At 47.3% G+C, this 24,155-nt stretch overlaps 1 protein-coding gene across 8 annotated transcripts in view; it reads left to right on the top strand.

The window, feature by feature from the left end:
* The window catches only part of ITSN1 (intersectin 1), a 253,883-nt gene extending 230,283 nt beyond the window's left edge, over window positions 1–23,600 (top strand). For all 8 annotated transcript variants that reach the window (XM_019960645.2, XM_019959939.2, XM_070783667.1 and 5 more), the window contains 6 exons: window positions 3,246–3,458; window positions 5,466–5,587; window positions 6,591–6,673; window positions 6,996–7,079; window positions 9,077–9,250; window positions 12,930–23,600. In XM_019960645.2, the coding sequence (XP_019816204.2) occupies window positions 3,246–3,458; window positions 5,466–5,587; window positions 6,591–6,673; window positions 6,996–7,079; window positions 9,077–9,250; window positions 12,930–13,078 (825 nt within the window). In that variant the 3' untranslated portion in view covers window positions 13,079–23,600. The remainder of the gene's footprint in view (window positions 1–3,245; window positions 3,459–5,465; window positions 5,588–6,590; window positions 6,674–6,995; window positions 7,080–9,076; window positions 9,251–12,929) is intronic.
* Window positions 23,601–24,155: the final 555 nt, after the last annotated feature.

Raw genomic sequence — 24,155 nt, 5'->3', positions numbered from 1 at the left:
GTGTTTAAAAAGTACAGTTCTATATTTTTTAATTCCATTTTAACATTTTTCTTTGGTTGAGTCAGTCTTTAGTCCACGATACTGCCAGAAATACCCTCTTATAGTATCTGATTCTCTTCTTGACCCTAATCTTTCCCTTAGTCGCATCCACTCTGCTGTTCTCTCTCTTTGTACACACCCACCCACCCACCCATCCACACACACACACACATTCATGTACTTACACAATTCACTAGGATTTACCAAAATGCCCAGGCGACCATCTCCCTTACCCACACTCCCCATGACTCTTTTCCTCTTACGAGCATCAAAGACATTCCCTACCTGAGGAAGTTACCGCACTGTTACCTCCCTGCCCTACCTCCTGTCCCCTTCAACGTAGGTGTGGGATAGGCAAAGTTATGGAAGCAGCCATGTGGAAACCAAGGTGATGGATGTGGGTTCCCATTTTGGAACTGTGTTGATACTCGATCCAGGGGTAGTCACTGGTTGGTTGGCTCTGTTATTCATTCATTTATTCAGCACTTACTGAGCACCGGGCCCATGTGCCTTGCTTGATACTAAACACTGCTCAGTACCAACCATGAGGACATGAAGATCAGTGAGATGTGACCTACCCCATCTCAAGAAACCTGCAGTCCTGGATCACTTAGAGGTCCAACATTTACAGCACAGTGTGAGAAATGATGAGGCAGATCCGGGTGCCAAGTGCTGCTGGACACTGGACGAGGAGGAAGGAACAGTCGTGGAGGATTCAGGGACAGGTTGAGAAGGTGAGACTTGGCTGCGTGTTCAAGGATGAAGATATCTCCCCAGGAAAGAATCCAGGGGAGGGCATTTCAGTGGAGGCCTCAGCCTGTGCGGGGCGTGGGTGAGGAATGGAAGGTCACAGGCGATAGGCTTTAAGGCAAGTTGCAGGCAGGGCAGGGAAGGACTGCATCATTCCGAGGAGCACTAAGGTGATCTTGAAGACAGTGGACTTGAACTGCTCCTGGATCTACTGAGCTGAAGGGCCACTGTGCACTTTTTCTTTTCTAAAAGATGTTCTCTTATCTTTTTCTTTCTCTCTCTCTCTCTCTTTTTTTTTTTTGGCTGCACCATGCAGAATGTAGGATCTTAGTTCCCCAACCAGGGAATCAACTCTGCACCAGTAGTGAAAGCACAAAGTCCCAACCACTGGACTGCTAGGGAATTCCCCGCATTGTGTACTTTGAAAGGGGCCCTTCCCTGAATCTCATGGCTGCAGTCACAGGACTCAGTGAGGCCTGAGTCTTCATTATAAAACATTAAGAATAGGAACTTCCCTGGAAGGCCAGTGGTTAGGACACCATAATTCCACTGCAGGGGGCACCAATTTAGGGGGACTAAGACCCCACCCGCCTTGAGGCGCAGCCAACACCGCCACAAAACCTTAAGAATAAAATAAACTCTTGTCATTTGCTTTCTGTGGTGTATATACCCTCTTTGAAATAGACGGTTGTCCTTCTTAAGTGACCAGTCCTTCCTGAGTATTGTACACCAGCTTTCTGTAAGGTCTGTTTTGTCTGTATGGTCAGGGTTCGTGGTCATGGGAACGAGGCATGTTGGCTTCCATTTCCTGGCCCAGATCTAAGCATACACCAGTGATTAAGTTTCACATAAATGCTGTCTTTGGCATTCTTGTCTTAAGATCAAGAACTCTAAAGACGGTTTCCAATTCACATATGTTTGGTGTCAGTCTGAATAACTGGAGGCTCTGACCTTTGAGTAAGAATAAACCACACCACCTCTACCTCATCCAAGTGACTCACTGGATTCATTGCCCCAAGTGGCTTGAACTCCCTCTTGGCAAATAAAAAGGACTGGATTGACCTCCAGGCTCTTGTTCAGAGGCCCACTCTTAGAAGGCTCCCTTTGGGGTGTCATCTTCAGTTGTTCGGGCTCCCTCAGAACCTCGGTGGGAGGTTGTGGGCACTCATTCCTCCTTGTACCTGAGAGGGGACTGGAGTGGCCTCTCTCCTGTGAGGCCTATAGGTCTCTGGTCACAGAGGCACTGTTGATTCTTTCTTCCACACTAGAGGCAGACAGGTAGCCAGCAACATGGGGGGACGTGTGTTGTAAACTCTTCATTAATACTCCTCAGGACATGTGTAGGGTTTATAGCTGCGGAGAGCCTCAGCCTTGAAGGTTGCTGGATGGAGTGTACTCTTGGGGCCCAAGTGTGAGCAGGTGGAAACCCTGAAGGTCTGATTGCTACCTCGATCATATTGCTTCTGAGGCACCGCTGTGGCCTTCCCCTCCCTCAGTCTCTCCTCCGCTAGCCAGAAGGGGGTCCTTAGTGAGGTCATATCTTCTACAGTTTCCCTCTGCCCCTTGAGAACCTGCTCACGGGAAATGATAGAACCCAGGGGGGATGATAGAGCATGAAATGATAGAACCAGGGGTGTGTGTGTGTGTGTGTGTAGGAACATGAGATGGCAGAGCCCAGAGGGATGGCAGAGCATAAGATGATAGTGCCCGGGGGGTGACAGAGCAAGGATGACAGCACCCAGGGGTGAGCAGTAGAGCTGCATTTCAGTGCTTAGAGCTGTCTCCAAGGTTTGGGAGGTGGCAGGAAGAGAGCTGTCCCCTCCCTGTCTTCAGGAGCAGTGAGCTGGGTGAGCTCCAACGTGCACCAGCACAGCTCCTGTCCTGCTTGGCTCTGAGGCCTCCGCCAGCACCACCGCGGTTGGCAGCCCACCCACGCGGTAGGGGCCTGGACTCACGCCGTGCCCTGGACAGTGGCGTTTGTCCTGTGGAACTGTGCAGAGAGAGGCGCGCTGTTTCCAGCAGCAGGCACGACCCTTTGAGCCTGTGTGGGCCGTGGTTGGCGCCGGCTTATGCCGCCCCTGGCGGACCAGCCTGCACACAGCGTGCGCTCATCGAGGACGGAGAGCTTTCTTCCGGCTGCCCTGTTTCCCCGATAAATAAAAGGGAGAAAAGTCACCCTGAGACACTAGACCTCAAGGAAGGGCACTAGGAATCACAGCCAGGGTTCATCCTGGCACATGCAGTCTCCCAAACCACGCCTTTAACTTCTTGGCTCCCAAAGCCCCTGCCTGAAGTCTTCAAAGCCGTCCTCGATCTGAGCCTAAGATACGGGCCTCAGATTCTAATGGAGCCCATGGCTTTCAGCTGCGAAAAAACAAACGAACAAAAAAACAACCACAACAAAAAAACGACCTCACTCCATCGTGTCTTCTTTGGGTTTTGTTTCCCTTCCTCAGCAACTTGTGTTCAATTCCGTGACCAACTGCCTGGGGCCGCGCAAGTTCCTGCACAGTGGGAAGCTCTACAAGGCCAAGAGCAGCAAGGAGCTGTATGGCTTCCTCTTCAACGACTTCCTGCTGCTGACCCAAATCATCAAGCCCCTGGGCTCCTCGGGCACCGACAAAGTCTTCAGCCCCAAATCAAACCTGCAGTATAAAATGTACAAAACAGTAAGTCCAACTCTAGACGGCAACATCAGGTTTGATGCTGGGGGGAGGAGACCATGTCTAAAGGGAGTCAGCGTTCGAGCGGGCTTTGGGGTCTGTGGCACAGAGGAGGTGAGGCAGGATTTAGGGAGACCACGAGCACGGGTCCAGCAGTTATCAGCAAAGGTGCGTGTGTGATGAGTTGGTCAGCTGTGTCTGACTCTTTGAGATCTAATGAACTATAGCCTGCCAGGCTCCTCTGTCTGTGGGATGTCCCAGAAAAGAATACTGGAGTGGGTTGCCATTTCCTTCTCCAGGCCCAGGAATGGACCCCATGTCTCCTGCTTGGCAGGTGGATTCTTTACCACTGAGCCACCATGGGAACCCATCAGAAAAAGAACAATACTCAGTTCAATTGACAAACATCTATTAGCTGCCAAGCGGCTGCTGTGGGTCCCCTTGGATGTGACTAAGGCACGTCCTGTCTTGATGGGGTTCACAGTCCACTGTACTGATGAGGCAGGCGTGGGAAAGCTCTAGACTAGAACTTCAGTGTCCACTTCCCAAACATTCCCAGATCCCCCTCCAAACTTCTCAAGATGGCTTGGAACATCTGTGCCCCTCATCTTTTCCAACAAAAGCAGATGTAAATAGTCCATGTGTGGACAGTTTTCGTGAGCTGTTTATTTGGTCTGCTTCTGTGTGTATGGCTGTGTTTGTGTGTTTTCGTGTCATAGGGTATTGTTTTTCTAAATTTATCTCTGTGGGGGTGTTTTCACAGAAGAATTTTCTCTGAAGCAGCAGTTAGCCTTCTTTTGGGAAAAAGAACAATGTACTTATGTAGATTGTCACTAGCAGCTTTGTATGAACAACTTGGCGGGAGTTGCTTGGAGGTAGAGTTGATGGGGACTTCCCTGGTGGCTCAGATGGTAAACAATCCATCTGCAAATGCAGGAGACCTGGATTTGATTCCTGGTTCAGGAAGATCCCCTGGAGAAGGGAATGGCTACCCACTCCAGTATTCTTGCCTGGAGAATTCAATGGACAGAGGAGCCTGGCAGGCTATGGGGATGACAGAGGATGAGATGTTGGATGGCATCACCAACTCAATGGACATGAGTTTGAGTAGGCTCCAGGAGTTGGTGATGGACAGGGAAGCCTGGCGTGCTGCAGTCCATGGGGTCGCAAAGAGTCAGATACGACTGAGCGACTAACACTTTCTAAATGCATAATACATCTAAAGTTGATGGAGATTGTTTGCTGACTAGGATATACCATGGAAAAAACAAACTCATCGGTTCTTATTCTGGAGGACTTTAGAAATACCTGCAATACCATCCAGGTTACTGATCACTCTAGTACTTCTGCAACTCATTTGAAAACTTATCTTTGCATAAAACCTTGTATGTCGATGTTTGTAGCAGAGTACTCCTTAAGCGTAGGCTGCTGCCCATATCGACTTCCTTCTGAAGACTTCAGTATGAAAAGTGGGGAAGTAAAAATAAAAATTCACAAGTAGAAACCTGGGAAATAATACCTTAGCCAGATGAGGGAAAAAAAGTACCTGCAGAATGGAGGTGGGGGGGGAATCCATATTTACAATTTCCATTTATCTGAAAATTGATATCAACACTTATTCAGTTCAGTTCAGTCGCTCAGTCATGTCTGACTCTTTGCAACCCCATGGACTGCAGCACGCCAGGCTTCCCTGTCCATCACCAACTCCCAGAGTTTACCCAAACTCATGTCCATTGAGTCAGTGATGCCATCCAACCATCTCATCCTCTGTCATCGCCTTCTCCTTCTGCCCTCAATCTTTCCCAGCATCAGGGTCTTTTCCAATGAGTCGCTTATCATTCCAAATAAAATCATTATTTCAGTATGGTTTACTGAAACCACCGCCACCCCCCAGACACAAACGGACACACCCCTCACCTTCAGTTTCGTTTACTGGATCACGTGCACCTAAGCACACACACGTCCTCACAGACCCCCAGTCTGGTCTTGTAATGCCCGTGCATTATTTTGCAGCCTATTTTCCTAAATGAGGTTCTAGTGAAGTTGCCCACTGACCCTTCTGGGGATGAACCCATCTTCCACATTTCCCACATTGACCGAGTCTACACCCTCCGAGCAGAGAGCATAAATGAAAGGTAAGACCCCACTCCTCCCTGGCCCTGGGCACCTGGGTTCCACTAGGTGTAGGATGGATGTGGGACAGTTAATTAATCAGTGGGTGCCAACATCCCCTCACTTGCAGCGCCATCCCATCTGGCTGGAGGTGGGGGTGGGCATGCAGTGAAGTGGTCTTAGTTCATTTTTCCAGCGTCTTTCAGAAGTTAACTTTTCAAAAGGAAATACATTGAAATGAACCTGGCTTGAGAATTTTTTTGAACAGCAATTTTCAGTATTCTTTGAGATAATGGAGGCTCTCCCATTTCCCAAAGTTTCCCACGTGGCAGAAACTAATAGGAAAATGATTCAGGGGATAGAAGACCTCCCAATCCTGACCCCCTTGATGTCTGGCTCCCTTGGACAGACATCCTGGATCCTAGAAGCTGAGGGCATGTTTGCCTTAATCAGGGCTCTGCCCTGGAGCCTAATGAAACAGAGTATTTTTATGAAGGGTGAACTTGACACAAGACCAACAACATTCCAAGAGCGTTTGTGCCAAGCAAGAAATTGGCTAAAGTTATCATGCATATGGTTGTCAGAGAAATGGAGAAGAACAAAATCACGCCAGGATGCTTTCCCCGTGTACGTTTGCTCCTTCACAGAAAGTGGCTGCTTATCTGGGAAATTGTTTCTTTCTTTGGATGGTTTAGTGAGAGAGATCCTTCTAGCCTTCTCGGATTAGGCAAATTTGGGATGTTTTTCAGTAAGGAAAGAAGAGGAGCTGTTGTGAGCACGACAGCAACAGCGTTTATCACTGTAGATTTGCTTCCATGGGGACACAAACCCAGGTTTGGGGCAAATCAATAAAAACGTCACGTGTGCCTTTGTTATGAATGGTAGAAATCATCCTTAGGTCCATGTGACATAAAACCAGACTCTCTATGCTGAGCCTTTGTTGTAAAAATCAAAAGAACAAAGCAGAGTCCTGGAAACTGAATTGGTACCGACCTGACGCCTGAGTTCTGTCTCTTTCTTTCCAAGGACTGCCTGGGTGCAGAAAATCAAAGCAGCTTCTGAACTCTACATAGAGACAGAGAAGAAGAAGCGGGAGAAGGCGTACCTGGGTAACGCATAGCTGGGCAGCAGGGCCCTGGGAATCCCGCAGAGTTGGGGGGCAGAGAGCCATCTGGCCAGGCCCAGAACCCTTAGAGCTGGAAGGTGGACCTGGGGGTTGAGGAGAGCCTGAGGGTGGAGGCAGGCAGAAGAGGGAGGGTAGGGTATGGGGTGAGGCGTGGAGGGCGGATTCCAGGATCGAGGAAGCAAGAGTTTAAGGGAGGAAGGGGAGACTTGTTCTTGAAGAGGGGCATAAAATAAATCACGAGGCAAACTGGAAATACCGCGAATGCTAAACAGGAGCATTTTGTGTTGTTTTTCATCCCATCACAGTCCGCTCCCAAAGAGCCACAGGCATCGGAAGGTTGATGGTGAACGTGGTTGAAGGCATTGAGCTGAAACCCTGTCGCTCCCATGGTAAGGGCCCTAGAAGCCCCATCTAGCCTGTGTGAGTGGGGGAAGCCTTTGCTGTATCTCCTCCACTTGGCTTTACTTTATTTTCTAAAATTAATTTTTACTGGAGGATAGTTGCTTTAGGGGCTTTCCAGTTGGCTCAGTGGTAAAGAATCCACCAGCTAATTCAGGAGACAGGAAATGTGGGCTCTATCCCTGGGTCGGGAAGATCCCCTGGAGAAGGAAATGGTAACCCAATATTCTTGCCTGGGAAATCCCATGGGCAGAGGAGCCTGGAGGCTACGGTCCATGGGGTTGCAAAGAGTTGGACATGACTGAGCACGCACACAGATAATTGCTTTACAATGTTCTGTTAGTTTCTACTGCACAGCAAAGTGAATCAGTTACATGAATACATTTATCCCCTCTTCTTTGGCTTTCCTTCCCATTTAGGTTACCACAGAGGGTTGAGTCCACCTGGCTCTAAAACAAATTGGTCCCTAATCCTAAATTTCCTTCCAGACTTGGTTATTCCCATCCACCGTTTTGCTTTTCAGAGAGAGCTGAGTGGCTGCCTTTTCACAACACTGTCAGCCCCCCTTGTATCTGTAGATTCCACACCTGCAGATTCAACTAACTGCAGAACGAAAATATTTGGAAACATTTTTGAAATTTCAAAACAGCAAAACTTCAATTTGCCACACACCAGCAACTATTTACATAGGAATTTCACTGTATTTCCATTTTTTGAATGTTTTCGCTCTGCAGTCGGTTGAATCTGCAGAGGGGTTGACTGTGTTGTCAGAGGGCAGCCACTCAGATCTCTCTGGAAGGCAAAATAGTGGATGGGAATAACCCAGTGTGGAAGGAAATTTAGGATTAGGGGCCAATTTGTTTTAAAGCCAGGAGGACTCAACACTCTGTGGTAAGCTAAGTGGGAAGGAAATCCAAAGAGGGGATGCTATGCTATGCTAAGTCGCTTCAGTCATGTCCAACTCTGTGTGACCCCATAGACGGCAGCCCACCAGGCTCCCCCGTCCCTGGGATTCTCCAGGCAAGAACACTGGAGTGGATTGCCATTTCCTTCTCCAGTGCATGAAAGTGAAAAGTGAAAGAAGTTGCTCAGTCGTGTCTGACTCCTAGCGACCCCATGGACTGCAGCCTTCCAGGCTCCTCCGTCCGTGGATTTTCCAGGCAAGAGTACTGGAGTGGGGTGCCATGGCCTATACAAGTAACTGATTCACTTTGCTGTACAGTAGAAGCTGACATAACATTGTAAAGCAGTTATTTGTGTGTGTGCTCAGCCGCTCAGTCGTGTCTAACTCTGCAATCCCAGGGACTGTAGCCTCCAGGCTCTGCTGTCCATGGGCTTCCCAGGTGGTGCTAGTGGTAAAGAACCCGCCTGCCAGAGCAGGAGACAGAAGAGACATGGGTTCGCTCCCTGACTCAGGAAGATCTCCTGGAGACTAAGCATGGCAGTCCACTCCAGTCTTCTTCCCTGGAGAATCCCATGGGCAGAGGAACCTGGTGGGCTACAGTCCATGGCGTCGCACAGAGTCGGACACGACTGAGTGACTTAGCACAGCCCTACACTGATTTAGGTATTATATATAACCTGGAGATGATTTCAAGTGGATGGAGGATATGGGCAGGTTTATGCTAGACCATTTTATATAAGGGACTTGAGCCTCTGAGGATTTGTGTATCTGTGGGGTTGAGGACCCAATCCCTGTAGATACTGAGGGATGATTGCAGATTTGACACAATCTAAGCTAAAGTGAGGAGACAGGGAAGATTTAGTTTTGAAGCCCACTTATGTGATGAAGTGTGATAAATATTTAAGTGTTAATATAGTTTAAGATGCTGGATTATGTAAGTTTTCCTCTGGATTCTCTATCTTATGCTGCATCTTAAGCATGGCATTGGAGGGGGGTTGGAATGAGGGGTGTAGAGGGAAGAGGTGCCACGGGGCTGTGGCCCTGCCACAGGCACCCAGAACAGCCAGGCTCTGTCCCCTCCAGGAAAGAGTAACCCGTACTGCGAGGTGACCATGGGCTCCCAGTGTCACATCACCAAGACGATCCAGGACACTCTGAATCCCAAGTGGAATTCCAACTGCCAGTTCTTCATCAGAGACCTGGAGCAGGAGGTGCTGTGCATCACTGTGTTTGAGAGGGACCAGTTCTCGCCAGATGGTGAGTAGACAGTGGCCCTGGGCACCCTGCCCCTGTCCCTGCCCCTTGGCTTTCATGGATTGGCATTTTCTACCTGGGAACTTGCTGTGCAGAATTTCCTGGGCTTCCTGCTGGAGAGATGAGGTTGGCCTCCCCTGGGAAAAGGCCTTCACTGATGCCAGAGCATTTCAGAGAAGGTGGACAAAGCGTGCTTGGTCTAGAGTGGTCCAGCTTCCCTAGGACAAAGATCATGGTCCCATGCTTCCCTAAAGCAGATAACTGCAGAGAGGGCTGTACCCCCAAAGCTTCAGCCTAATTCTTTAGTCCTTGGCTAAAAGCTTTGGTGAAAACGATAAAACTATCCAGTTGAGCAAGAAGAGCATTAGCGCACGAACAATGTGGCAGAATTCATCAATGCCCTTCGGGTGACATTTCAGCTTAATCAAAGGAATGAAATTATGTTGGGTGCATCATTCCTTCAGTCAACTTCCTATTACTGCTTGAAGCTGGAAAAAAAAAATGGGTCTGGCCAACGATTCCAAGACACTTGTCTCTATCTTCCTCAGTCCAATAAAAATAAGAGAGTAAGGTTAAAGATTATGGCCTCAACTTGATTATATTCAAGGGAGGATAACTGAGGGCTAGGAGTGAGGGTCCAATGCAGACATGATCTGTGCGAGGCTTAAATTGCTCCACGTGGCTTTTGTCTTTTATAGGACTTTCATATGAATTAGTTCATTGTGAGTTAGTTACTATTAATTATGGGCCAGAGATGGTCACATAGCTGGCTAAATGTTAGAGCATGACCAGAACACTCTACCAAGGAAAGATTTCATGCAAAGATGGGCTCAATAAAGGAAAGAAATGGTATGGACCTAATAGAAGCAGAAGATATTAAGAAGAGGTGGCAAGAATACAGAGAAGAGCTATACAAAAAAGATCTTCATGACCCAGATAATCACGATGGTATGATCACTCACCTAGAGCCAGACATCCTGGAATGCGAAGTCAAGTGGGCCTTGGGAAACATCACTATGAACAAAGCTAGTGGAGGTGATGGAATTCCAGTTGAGCTATTTCAAATCTTCAAAGATGAGGCTGTGAAAGTACTGCACTCAACATGCCAGCAAATTTGGAAAACTCAGTAGTGGCCACAGGACTGGAAAAGGTCAGTTTTCATTCCAATCCCAAAGAAAGGCAATGCCAAAGAATGCTCAAACTACCGCACAATTGCACTCATCTCATACACTAGCAAACTAATGTTCAAAATTCTCCAAGCCAGGCTTCAACAGTATGTGAACCATGAATTTCCAGATGTTCAAATTGGATTTAGAAAAGGCAGAGGAACAAAAGGCAGTTGGATCAAATTGCCAACATCCATTGGATAGTCAAAAAAGCAAGAGAGTTCCAGAAAAACATCTATTTCTGCTTTATTGATTTATGCCAAAGCCTTTGACTATGTGGATCACAACAAACTGTGGAAAATTCTTCAAGAGATGGGAATACCAGACCACCTGACCTGCCTCTTGAGAAACCTATATGCAGGTCAGGAAGCAACAGTTAGAACTGGACATAGAACAACAGACTGGTTCCAAATAGGGAAAGGAGTACGTCAAGGCTGTATATTGTCACCCTGCTTATTTAACTTATATGCAGAGTACATCATGAAAAATTCCAGTCTGGATGAAGCACAAGCTGGCATCAAGATTACCAGGAAAAATATCAATAACCTCAGATATGCAGATGACATGACCCTTAGGGCAGAAAGCAAAGAAGAACTAAAGAGCCTCTTGATGAAAGTGAAAGAGGAGAGTGAAAAGTTGGCTTAAAAACTCAACATTCAGAAAACTAAGATTATGGCATCTGGTCCCATCACTTCATGGCAAATAGATGGGGAAACAATGGAAACAGTGGCAGACTTTATTTTCCTGGGCTCCAAAATCGCTGCAGATGGTGACTGCAGGAATGAAATTAAAAGATACTTGCTCCTTGGAAGAAAACTTATGACTAACCTAAATAGCATATTAAAAAGCAGAGACATTACTTTGCCCACAAATATCTGTCTAGTCAAAGCTATGGTTTTTCCAGTAGTCATGTATGGATGTGAGAGTTGGACTATAAAGAACGCTGAGCGTCAAAGAATTGATGCTTTTGAACTGTGGTGTTGGAGAAGACTCTTGAGAGTCCCTTGGACTGCAAGGAGATCCAACCAGTCCATTCTAAAGGAGATCAGTCCTGGGTGTTCATTGGAAGGACTGATGCTGAAGCTGAAACTCCAATACTTTGGCCACCTGATGCGAAGAACTGACTCATTGGGAAAGACCTTGATGCTGAGAAAGATTGAAGGCAGGAGGAGAAGGGGACGACAGAGGATGAGATGGTTGGATGGCATCACCGACTCTATGGACGTGAATTTGACTAAACTCCGGGAGTTGGTGATGGACAGGGAGGCCTGGCGTGCCGTGGTCCACGGTGTCGCAAAGAGTCAGACATGACTGAGCGACTGAACTGAACTAAGAACAGTGTGACTCAAGTCTGGACTCTTAACCATGGTGCTTCACTGGCAATTTTTCTTCTGATAAATAAAGACCTGAGGCTGGATTCTTTTACTAAATAGTGAAATATCATGACACAGTGGCAGCGCCACTGGAGTTTCCGTTGCAAACCCTAGTGTAGCTCTTGTGTCAGAGGTTATTCCTGAAATGTACAAGGGGCGACATGCACTGGTATCGTCCACCAGAAAAGGTTCCCAGGTTTTAAACCTTGAAAGAGAAGCTATTTCCTGTACAAGAGTGCCTGTATCATAGTATATTGCCAACTGCTGAATGAAAAAAGCAAGGAATTGTCTGGAAGCCCATTTGGTACCATCATTTTAATGCATAGCATTAAAAAAATTTCAAACATTCTCATGTCCATTACTGACTCTCTCTCTCTCTCTCTCTCTATATATATATATATAATTTTTTTTGATCCTGTCATGCGGCATGCAGGATCTTAGTTCCCAAACAAAAGATCACCCTGTGCCTTCTACAGTGGAAGCTCTGCACGCTAACCATGGGACCACCCGGGAAGTCCCTGACACTTGATATTTGACGAAAAGTGGTGTTGAAGGACTTCCCTGGAGGTCCAGTGGTTAAGATTCTGGGCTTCAAATGCAGGGGGTGTGGATTTGATCCTTGGTTGGGGAACAAAGGTCCCACATGCTGCATGGTATAGCCAAAAATAAGAGAAACAGTGGTGTTGAGATTGTCCTAGGAGCTCGGCTGGGAGCCCGCAGCTCCTGTGCTATCATCTCCTCCCCACCAGATGAATAAGTGAAGAGAGAAAAAAAGAAACAACTGACTTTCTCCTGGGAGATTTCTTTAAATTTCATATATATTGCAAATTGCACAGCAGATATGATATCTGGTTTTGCGTTGCCTCCCAGGAAGCTCCTGGCCCTTTAGGGGCCCCCTGGGTGCAAGGAAAAAATCTGTATTTTGAGTTTCTTCTAGACTCTTCTTCATCCCCAGCCCAGTACCTTTTTGTTTTCACTCCATTTAAAAATGATGCTGTCACTGTAGTCCCTGGATTCCAAGAAACTAACTCCCTTTTGAAGAAGAGAGCATAACACCTCGCTGGGACACTCCCAGTATGCCAGGTACCTGCCCTGATGAGAAGGAATCCTCTCTGAGGAGGGTATGTGTGTCTGTCCTTTCAGATTTTTTGGGTCGGACGGAGATCCGCGTGGCCGACATCAAGAAGGACCAGGGCTCCAAGGGTCCCGTTACGAAGTGTCTCCTGCTGCACGAAGTTCCCACGGGAGAGATCGTGGTCCGCTTGGACCTGCAGTTGTTCGATGAGCCGTAGGGAGCCCACCCAGACGTGCTTGGCAGAACTCCAGCCCGAGGCAGCAGATGCTGCCTGTCTGGAAACAGCATGGTTTTCCAAGGACCGGCGTTTGGTGTTTGGCCACAGGGCAACAGGGCAGAGAAGACAGGCTCCTCCAAACTTCTTGACAATCCTTTCCCCTAAATCATTTCCCATGTTAGGAAACAGCACTGTGTTTTCCTTTGTCCTCACTGCGGGGCTCATCGTGGCTTCTAGGGTCTTTGAAGTCCCATCACCCCCCAACTATGTTTGGTGGGGTGTCCGGCCCGTCCCTGGGCCTGAGGCTTGAGTCGTTACTGTAAAATAGGTTCATAAATGCAATGTCTGTATTTTTGGAGAACTCATGGGACCCTCCTGCTTCTTACCTCCACCAGCCTCCAAGCAGGCACTCCAGGATGTCTAGTCCTTGGTGTGTTTAGAAATGATCCCACTGATGATGTCATTGCTTCAGAATCTCATTTCCCCACTGGGACCTCATTGGAAATGCTGCCCTGGGTCTGATCACTTGGGGAGATGGTCTTCCGATCAGATGCTGGTCTAATCCATGGTAGATTCCGGCAGGCGTGTTGTTAGGGTTTTTCCAGTCTCCTTCAGATCTTTTTACTGGTAGCTGTCAATGGAAACTATCACTGGCTACTGCCAGGAGGCCTGATCCTGGTTTCCCTCACCCCTGGAAGAGGGTTAAGGGAGGTTGTCTACCTAGTTATACTCTGCGGGACTAGGTCGCTGTAGCTCACCTGAAAGGCTGTTGACGGTGTTATTGGGTCCCCATCTCCAGCCCTGCTGGACATTCCCTTTCTGCTTGGAGGTCCTGTGTTTCAGAACAAGAGTGGTTGCTGGTGACCAGCTCTGAGCCTCTTCCTGCCTGCTTGTCATGGGCAATTTCTGCACGTGTCTTTGGTACGTTCCTCCCAAAGGTGTCCCCAAGGTGTGCAAAGGAAAACTGACAATCCGCGGAGGAAATCTATTACTGTGGTGGGGGAGAGACGCTAGGAGTGGGCAAGCCCCTCGGTTCCAGGGAAGGAGACCTGAGACTCCTTCCCAAAGCCCGCCGTACACAGCCAACCTCTCAGTAACGGAAGGACGAACAGCGTGATGCCAGAATTAGGAGTGTATGACCATGTGCCAAGTTCGGTTTGAGTTTTTTGTTTTTCAAATTGTTAGTGGAGTATAGTTGGTTTACACTGCGGTGTCGGTTTCTGCTGTACAGCAAAGTCAATCATCCATGCATATTCATATGTCCCCTCTTCTCTGGGTTTCCTTCCCATTTAGGTCACCGCAGAGCTCTGAGTGGAGCTCCTTGTGGTGTGCAGTAGGCTCTCACTAGTCACCCATTTTATCCATGGTAGTGTATAAATACATGTCAGTCCCACTCTCCCAATCTACCGCCCACCCCCCCGCCTCCTTCTCCCTCGGTATCCACCCATCTGTTCTCTATGTCTTTATCACATAAGATCATCGATACTGCTTTTCTAGATGCCGCATATATATGCTAATATATGACACTTGTTTTTCTCTCTCTGACTTCACTCTGACAGTCTCTAGGTCCATCCACATCTCTGCAAACGGCCACAGTTCCGTTCCTTTTTGTGGCTGAGTAATGCCAGTTTGAGTTCTTTCAGTTTTTCTCCTTAAATGCCAGGAGATAGGCTGGTTGACTAGGTAAGAATTGATTTGCTTGTGGCAAGCGTGGATCGTTCTTTGTTTGCATGTTAATGCTCCCATAGTCCCAGTTTGTCGTTTTTTCATGAAATGTTCATTGCATGTTCTCTCAGTCCTGGAATCTAGCTTTCCTGGGTGAGACGGTGTTCTCCTTGATTGTAGGTCCTTAGAATTTAATTAGGATTGTAGAAATGCATTCTAAAGATAGCATTGGCACTTCCCTGGTGGTTCCAGTGGTTAAGACTGTTCTTCCACTGCTGGGGGTGCAGGTTCCAGCCCTGGTTGGGAAACTAAGATCCTGCGTGCCAAATGGTGTGGCCAAAAAAGAGGAAAAAAAAAAAAAAGATAGTGAACTACCCACTTTGCTGGGAACTGAATGTGTCATGTCATCCTTTCCCATAAGAGCTCTGTCATCATTCAAGCAATTTTTAAAATGTATGTGTCGGAAAGGGCAACAAAGTTTACATTTCATACTTTTAAGATACACTTTATTATTTATTTATTAAAGATAGTGTAGACTTTTGTATCAAGAACAACAGACATAAGTATTTTTTGAAACAAGCAGATCTACCCTTTAGTTAGTAACTCTCAGCTGAAGACCTTAGAGACCAAGTTCAACTTCAAGCATGCATTCATTTACCACTTTCCAGCAGCAAGCATGGTTCGGATACTTGAAGTGTATATGTATGTTTCGATGCTGTTAGGAAACCGTTTTAAGTGAAACCTATGAATAGACCTACCAGTCACACTTTCCTATGTCTATACCCAATACAGTTTGTTCAGTGTCTTTATGGAGGATACGTGACTATGGTAGAAAAAGAAGGGTTACCTGTGTGCACGGAGTCATATTGGGTCACCAGAGCAATGCCTTTCTTCCTTCCTTTTCTTCATTGGCTTTCTTTGCGTGTGGATGTTGGGCATCACCATTCATGTAGGGTGGATGTGATGCGCTCAGTGACAAACATCTTGTCGCCTTTTTTTGGTCCACCAGCTCACCCACCCATGCAGAGTCCCATTATCGGAATTAATGTCGCATGAAGAAGCAATATGTGAGTCTTTTCTCCCAGGTGACTGTACTGAGCACCCTTGCGATGCTCCTCCGGGGCAGCGATTCTGGATGAGTGCCCTTGTACTCACCAGGCTGATTTGTAAGGTGACTGATCCTCCTTACGGATGAGATAGGCTGCCTGTCAGATCCAGCTGTGACTCAGGAATGTGGATGACGCATGGAGTCTCCAGTTCTTTGAGACTAGTCCTTCGCGTCTACCTTTTTGGGCAGCCGGGGCTGTATTTCATAGAGATGAAATGACACCTTCTGTGTCCTAGCTCTTTGCTTTCCACACACAGGGTTTCCCCTGGCCACTCCCTTCTGGCATTGACTCCAGCCCTCCAGACATCCTGAGTTTCTTCCTTCTCTGAGCCACACTGACCTCGTCTAAGCCCAGCAAGGGAACTGCTAACAGAGACGTGCCCTGAGGACAGGAGCCCTTGGGCTGGGCCTCCTTTGTCAACCAGCTCTCCCAGTCCCTCTGGGGCAGGGTCTTTCTGTCAGGCAGGTGGGCAACATGTCTCCTGGAACCAGAGCAGCTGTGACCCTCCCACCAGAGCCTGAGGATGTGGTTCATTCAGATTCAGGGCTGGCCTCAGGCACACACACTCAAACATGCACACACACAGATCTTTCTAGGCTGGGGTATCCAGATGTGCTTGAGAGACTGGTGCCAGGCATCCTACATGTCCCTGACCTCTGATGGCAGAGGAGAGAGCTATGCTTCCAAGGAATGTTCATGTTAAAAGGGGAATTATTTCTTTTCTTTGCGTTTGGAACAATTTAAGCATGACCTAAGTCTAGGAAGGTAATTCATTTCAGCTGGTTAGTACTATCGAATTTAATGGAGAAAAAATCCATCCAAAAATGAGTAAATTACCACTTGCATTGTCTTGGTGACCTGGTACCCCAAACTCCTGTCTCTCCAGGAGTAGACTGGTGCAAACATAAAGCCACTGACTACAGCAGAGTGGGGGTGTTCTAGAATCCAGTGGGGCTGGACAACAAAGCAAAGGGAGGGAGTGAAATGCTTCTGGTTTTATCCGGAAGGAGATCTGGGAGTCTATTTTAGAGTTTCGCCAATACTGTGAAAGTGAAAGTCGCTCAGTCATGTCCGACTCTTTGTGACCCCATGGACTGTAGCCCACCAGGCTTCTCTGTCCATGGAATTTTCCAGGCAAGAATACTGGAGTGGGTAGCCATTCCCTTCTCCAAGGGATCTTCCCGACCCAGGGATCGAACCTGGGTCTCCTACACTGCAGCAGATTCTTTACCGCTAGCACCACCTGCCTGTACTTTGAGAAGCAGAAAAAGACTTCTCTCTACTCCAGACGGTTTTTTCCCTCACTGGTTGGGCTTTTTTGGTTCACAGAAAGGATGTTTCTTTTGTGCATGTAACAGTTTTAAGAATTTCCACTGGGAACAGCAAGTAGATTTTCATTCTATGTCAGTTCATTGTATTTTCCCTTCTTTTTGGGGCTGGAGACGAGCTTTACAGCAGACACTGGCATGTAGAAATGGACCCCTGTGTGCTTTCGAGGTGGCAGGGTCACTTCAGACTTGAGGCTAGTGTGAGCTTAGTGTGGGGTCTGCCTGCTCCAGGTGCCCTTGCTTTACAAGTTCAGAGCCTCCTGCGCAGGAAAGTGAGGCAATGACGACAGAGGAGGCTGGATATTCTTGACTGGCTTTTAGGATTAGGACTTTAATTCTTACCCAGCAGAAGCATGATTGGTGAACTGGGGACATGGTGAAGCCCTCAGATGCTGTGGTCTGAGTCACCCTAAAGGGTATTTGGTTAAACTAAAACTGTCCTCTTTTTGCACCCAGCGGCTTCTCCTGGCTGCAGGGTATGGCTCAGGTCAGCTGCCAAGACTCAGCTGGCAGTGCCCAGAGCCATGTTTTATGGGGGCCGCTTAGTACTGTGTCAGTATGGTTGGGATGTTTATTGCACTTGGAAAGCAGCCATTTCTTTGAGCTAGAGGAAAGGAACATTCTAGAACTTTCACTTCCTCACCCTGCATTGTGTCAGATCCAGGAATATCTTCGTAGGTCTCCAGGCTCAACTAAGGTACATAATCTGCTACCTTTGGGAGCCAAAATCTATTCCTCATAAGCCTGGAAAATTCATCCTGCATGAAAGATAGAAAACTTCTAACAGCACCCTATCTCGGGAGTATTAAAACCCAGATGCCAACAGCTGGCAAGTCTTATCCCTGGGTTGTGACTTCTTGGTAACACTGTCAGTAATGTTAATAATACATTGTTCATTCAGGGAGTCCCCTTTCCTGGGTCCGACCACTATCCAAGGGGCTGGGAGGTGGTGAGGAGGGGGTCTGCCTTTGTGGCTTTCACAACCTCATTGTAGATCTATTTTAAGTCATTTGAATAACACCCAGTGCTTGTAAGAACTCACCTCCACCTCCAAAAATTATTTCAGTGACATGCAGTTTCAATTCGTTCCTGCACTGAAAGGAACCCTCTTTAATCTGGCCTCGGGGAACCAGATAACACCCACATAATAATTTTTTTTCAACACTATGTGTGGTTGTCAGATTTCAGGGTAAATTTGCCCCTAGTATATGTCAGGGTGTTTTGTGAGTCATTTTTTAAAACGATTTTGTTCTACTTTCTATACCAGCCTATATTGTTAAAATCATCAGAAATGTGTGACTATTTTAGGATTCAAAGCCCACCAAATAAACCTGTTCAGAAGTGGGCATATGTGGTCAGCCTTGAAAATAATCGAGCACTTCTCTCTCTGATATTTACTGAGAACTTACCCAGTAACCAGGGTTTCTTTTTATGCAGTGGAAAGAATGCATATTTTTCTTCTAGGAACTCTGGTTTTGTACTTTTTTCACTGAAAAAGAATAACATTCCTGTGCGGCTGTTTCTAAAGCTATGTTCCTTTGCATTTTCCCTCTCATACTCAAAGCCCAGATTTCCTCCTGTTTCTCAGTCTAAACAGAATAGGGGCCTGGGGCAGAGAGGGTGATGCAGGAACCAGGGGCAGGGGGGATGGTAGCTTTGCCGCGACTGGTTGAGGAGCCAGCCCCTGCCGTTCTACCCACTGTCACCGCTAGGAGGCGCGCTCCCCGGCGTTGGAAACTAGCCGGTCCCACTGGCGGATCTCAGGCCGTTGGCTCCACCTAGTGCAGCTCCCCGGGCATTGCTGCTGCTGCTGCTGCTGCTAAGTCGCTTCAGTTGTGTCCGACTCTGTGCGACCCCATAGACGGCAGCCCATGCTCTTGTGCAAATCGGAAGGGACTTGCTGGGTCTGAGCAGGGTGGTGGGGGAGGGAGCTTAGCGGCGAGCCTGGGATTCGAAGCCAGCACTCCTGCGGTACTTGGTGACACCTTGCCTTTCTCTGCTCCCGGGGCTGGGGTCATAAGGGGTCCTCAGCCCTTATGCTTTTTCTGCATCTGCTTTGGTGAAGGCCTCTTTGAGATTCAGCCCTGCAGGGGCCTCAGGTGTGAAGTTGGAGGTGTTCCGCCTACTGCTGGGCCGAGCCGCGGTGGGTCCATGGGGAGGAGGCACCCCAACAAGGGGTTGGAGAAGTCAGGTCCCCTCTGCTTAGACTGGATCGCAGAGTTTCTAGGTGGAGACTATAACATTTGGGATTTCAGATGTCAAGGAGCTGAGGGGGGCAATGCAGATCATTGCATGGTGTGTGCGTGTGCGTGTGTGTGTGCTTGCGTGTGCACCAGGGGGAACGAGTGGATATGTGAACAGGTGGGTCTGACTCTTCCTGCAGTCAAGGTCAGGACCCGCTGCAGAATTCGTGGGCTGAGTCCAAAATGAAACGGTTAGGCCCCTTGTTGAGAATTGTGAAGAATTTCAAGGTGATGACAGCAGAGAATGAAACCAGGAGTGGGTCCTCCTAAGCACAGGGTCCCCCGTGACTGCACAGATCAGACGCCCACGAAGCCGGCCCTGGTCACTGTCTTTTCAGTTGGTTTCTGAAGCAGGTGGGGCTTCACCTTCTGCTTCTTACTTTGCAAAGTCTCCCTGGCAGGCTGTGGAGAACTGGGCTGGTAACACTTTTCAAAATGTCTGCTTTTAAAAGCACAAATGATCTGGATCAGTCAGAGGTGTAGGACTCAAGCCCCAAGATGACAGATGAACCTGGTCTGTGGGCTCCCAGTCCAGGGCGGGCCACAGGTGCCGAGAGCCCTCCAAGTCCTTACCATTTAACCCACTGATCGGAAATAAAACCCTTCCTTTTAGTCGTCCACTGGGGGCTTTTCTCCTCTTTGCTTTTGGGTCAGACAGGCTCCTCTAGCCTCTGCCTTCCAAGTGACCATCTGAGTGATGGCAACAAGAAGCAGGGAGCTGGTGGGGGTGGGTGGTGCCCGGTGCCCCTTCCCCGGGGCTGGATGCTGCTCCTCCATCTCCTCTTCCTGGAGAGAGTGAAGCCTGCCCAGGCTGGGTGCTGGGTACACAGGTGTCTGCAGGTACCTGCTACTGAGATGCAGCTACTTCCCAGTTGGGGTGTCTGCCATAGGATCCCGCCTATGAGGGGGCTGACGGGAGGAGAGACCCCACTGTGTGAGTAGCCTCGGGTTCTAGAAGACCAGCTGCCAGGGAGGCAGCTGACACGGGAGTCGCCCCTCCCGCTGTGTGCTGGGTCTTACTTTCTTTCACTAGCACTTTCTAGCGCTTAGCAGGACACTCCAAAACCTTTGCTTGACCTTTGCAAATCAGTTTCACATCTACCTACACAGAGCAATAATCCTGTCTATGTTTCCTGATTCTGTCTGGGATTATAAAGTTAGCTAAGTAAAAATACTGACAGAAAGTTGAATAGAGATATCAAATTCATCTTGCATGGGTTTGGTTGTGTCATTTTGAATGAAATAACAAATTATAGCTTTGTTTCTACTTGTATTGCAATCATCCGGACTACTGAAAGTTCAGAAAGTGTTTTCTAGAGGCATTTAATTAATATTGTGTCAGTGTTAGTTTTCACGAGTGAACATTTTGTTGTACATTTTACAAATCAACATCTTAAAATGTTGTCTGGTAAATATTCACTATCAGACAGTAGATATTCTAGCAAGATCTTTGGTAACGATATTTATTTTAACACATGCATTTAAAATGTACATTGCCAATAGCCCAAGTGTCTTTAAACTGTAAAACCAACTTCAGATCTTCTTTGCTGAAGCCCAAGCAGGCTGAGATCTGTACCCTTTGGGCCCTTTCTCTACCCTTTCATAGTCCTACCTGGACAGAGAAGTTGGCGATCTCATAATTCATGTCCTGTTGCCTTAGCTACATCAGCGTATATCTTCACATCTATAGGTGGTTAGCATATGTGTAAATACATGTATACAGATGAGAGTCTGCAACAGAATGTCCCGTGTATGATAAGCAGTCCTCAGCTCTTGGTTTTCTGCATTTTATATAGTTTGCAGCTAAGAAAAATGCAGAATTCCACTACGTAAAGTGGAAAAAGTTATGCTCTTTCAATGGTTTGTCCAGAAATCTCTGCCGTAAGTTTATGGGAATGTCTATGACTCAATGTACATATGGTGTGTAAGAGGTGATGCTGTTAAGTGTTGCATAAACTAATGCAGATTCTGTAGTTATAAATAATTAACTTGTTATTGTAAAATGTGATTTGTCATTGAGAGATTATTTTTCTGTATGTATATGAGAGTATTTTAGGAATCTAATTTAAGTGCATAAAACTATAGAAAAAGTTAAAAAACCTATTCCAAGAGTAGAGAGTGCTTAATCAGATTACTTGGGTTCGACCCAACTAAATTTCATATATTAAAAAGAAAACCAGAGTTGCATATGTTAGACATTCAAAGAAGTCATTTTGGAGGGGCAAAGAAAATGTGAAGTTGAATGCAACGGGTGGTGTTATGATAAGATGATGAGTGTCCTCTAGCCATGACCTTGGGTGAGACCCCTGTATTTCATTAAACAGGTAACTTGTTCGGGAAGGTGCTTGTGTCAGGAAGGATAGGAGGCTTGAGAGTCTGGTTCCCATCAGATCTGAGTGATGTGCTCTGGAAGCTTCCATAGGTTCTGGAGGATGGGCCAGGAATCTTGGGTGGAGCAATCGTTCTTCTAGAAAGTTCCGAATGTCCTGACTTCTGGGTCACCCTTTGCAGTTCTCTTTCTGAATAGATTCAATGCATCCCTTTGGTGTTTGCATTTTCCTTTCCTGGAGGCATCCTCACTATCCCCACTGTGGCTCTCCTGTGTTGGGTGAAGGATGAAGTTTGGGGCTTTCTGGGTTAAGCTGTTCCTGGCACACAGGACAGGCAGCACAGAGCAGCCTTCTAGCTGCTTGTGTCCATGATGGAGACCTCAAAGCAAGAGGCCTTCCTCTTTGCCCTGTCCCAGAAAAGGGTCAGAAGTCCAGGCTGCTTCTCGGGCACAGACTTCATATCCTTTGCCACCGGAAATGTCCCCACAGGCCACCTAAGGATGGATACAACGCAAAATCCTATGAAACTCAAGATGCAAACCCCCGAGAGGTGCGTTTAGAGGTCCTTTCAGGAGGAGGCAACGCTGTCAGGTCAGCCTCCCTCGTCAGGCTGGGAACGATGGAGCGGTGAAAAAGGCCATGTTCCTGGTGAGCCGCGGGTGTTGCATACAGATCGCTGTGTGTGGGACGCTGAGGGCCCTGGCTTGAAAGGACGTATAGGGAATGCGTGCCTTAGGTTTTCAACATTTCTTTCAATGAGCTGTATGCTTCCCAATGCTGTCAACCAACAGTCCAAGTCCTTTTTTGATACACCTCAAATTGGCAAATGCTGGCGTGTAAGTGACCTCCTGGAATTCAGGGTTCAGGGGGCGCAGGGAGCTGTGATTTCTGGGAGCTTCGTGGAATCTGTTATCATAGGAGTGATCTGAAAATCACCTTGAGGAACTGTCTGGGTGGATGTGAGTGACTTCTTTTCCAAACATGGAGCTGTTTAGGGACCTCTTTGTCCAAGGTGGCCTGGGAAGGCCATCTAAAGCTAGCCAGCAGAAGTGGATAAGCTCCTATCGACCCACCCAGAGTAAGTCCTGACCTCCTTCCTTGGCACCAAGTCCTCATGGCTGGTGTGGCAAGAGGGCTATACGTGGAGATGAGTCAGCCAGTCAACCATCCCTTGGGTCCTGCTTGTTCCAATAAAGTCTGGGGTCAAGAAAAGCCAGAGAACGTGGCGTCCTGCTCAGCAGTGACCATTCCAGTTAGCCTTCACCTATTTAGAAAAGAATGTATCGGTCCTGACACGAGTCCCTTGTGTTTCCAGCAGCAGATGGGTCACAGTGTTGGGGGCATGTTGCTCTCCTCACAGCCCTGCCCGGGGGGTGGGATGAGCCACTCCACCTCCCCGACGGACACCCTGTTAACTGTAATATACTTCTGTTGCCAAATAACGGTATTGTTTAATTTCCCATCAAAGGGAGACTATATTGTTTGGTGTGTAATGTCAATGGAGTTCCAAAAATTACTAGACACTATTATAAATTGTAGAATTCTGTATTTGTTTGATGAAGCAGGGCCAAGACATTAGGTTTCTTTTCTGTTTAAAAGAAGCTAAGGTTAGGTTTGCTCTCTGAGCATTCCTTTGGCACCTTATTATGTAAGAAATGTTAAATTTGACTGATCAAGATTATGGTAACTGAGTGTTGTTTTCTTTAAACCAGTAGCAACATCAATACAGATGGATATTTCTGTGTATCTGGAATCTAAAAGAACAATCTCTTCCAAACAATCCTTTGGTCATTTTGACCTGTACGGTTTAAATTCACATAGTTCATGAATAAAAGGAGAAAAACCAACCTTGTTACAATGGATTGCTTTGGGTTCTTTCTGCCCCTCTTCCTTTCTGAGCAGACTGTTTGGTTGTTCAGTTGTTAAGTCGTGTCCAATTCTTGGTGACCCCATGGACTGTGGCCCGCCAGGCTCCTTTGTCCATGGGATTCTCCAGGCAAGAATGGAGTGGGTTGCCATTTCCTTCTCCACTATACAGCTGTATCTGTCATCTATCTGTTTTTGAACATCTTGATTTTTAAGAACTGCATAGTATCCCATTGCTTGAATATATTCCAGTTTACCCTAAGTTTTAAAAAGAATCCTGAATGGTTGTGTGTTGAGGCTGCTTTAAAATTTTTATCTAGATTTAAAAAAAAGTGCCATGAAGACTGTCACTGTACACAGATCTCTGGGTTCATCTCTGATGAGCACACAAGGCAGTGTTTGAAGCATCTCGTCACTTCCCTCCCCCCGTTTCTATGTGCTTAATCAACAAGGAGTTTGTTGAGTTGGATTCTGGATAGGGCAGTATTACCGGCAGAGATATTTCATCAGCTGTTACACGTCTTCAAAGCTTGTGG

Source organism: Bos indicus, chromosome 1, assembly GCF_029378745.1.
Source record: "Bos indicus isolate NIAB-ARS_2022 breed Sahiwal x Tharparkar chromosome 1, NIAB-ARS_B.indTharparkar_mat_pri_1.0, whole genome shotgun sequence".
In the NCBI taxonomy this organism is placed as follows: domain Eukaryota; kingdom Metazoa; phylum Chordata; class Mammalia; order Artiodactyla; family Bovidae; genus Bos; species Bos indicus.
Note: the sequence above shows the minus strand (reverse complement) of the source record. Positions and strands in the feature narration are given on the sequence as shown.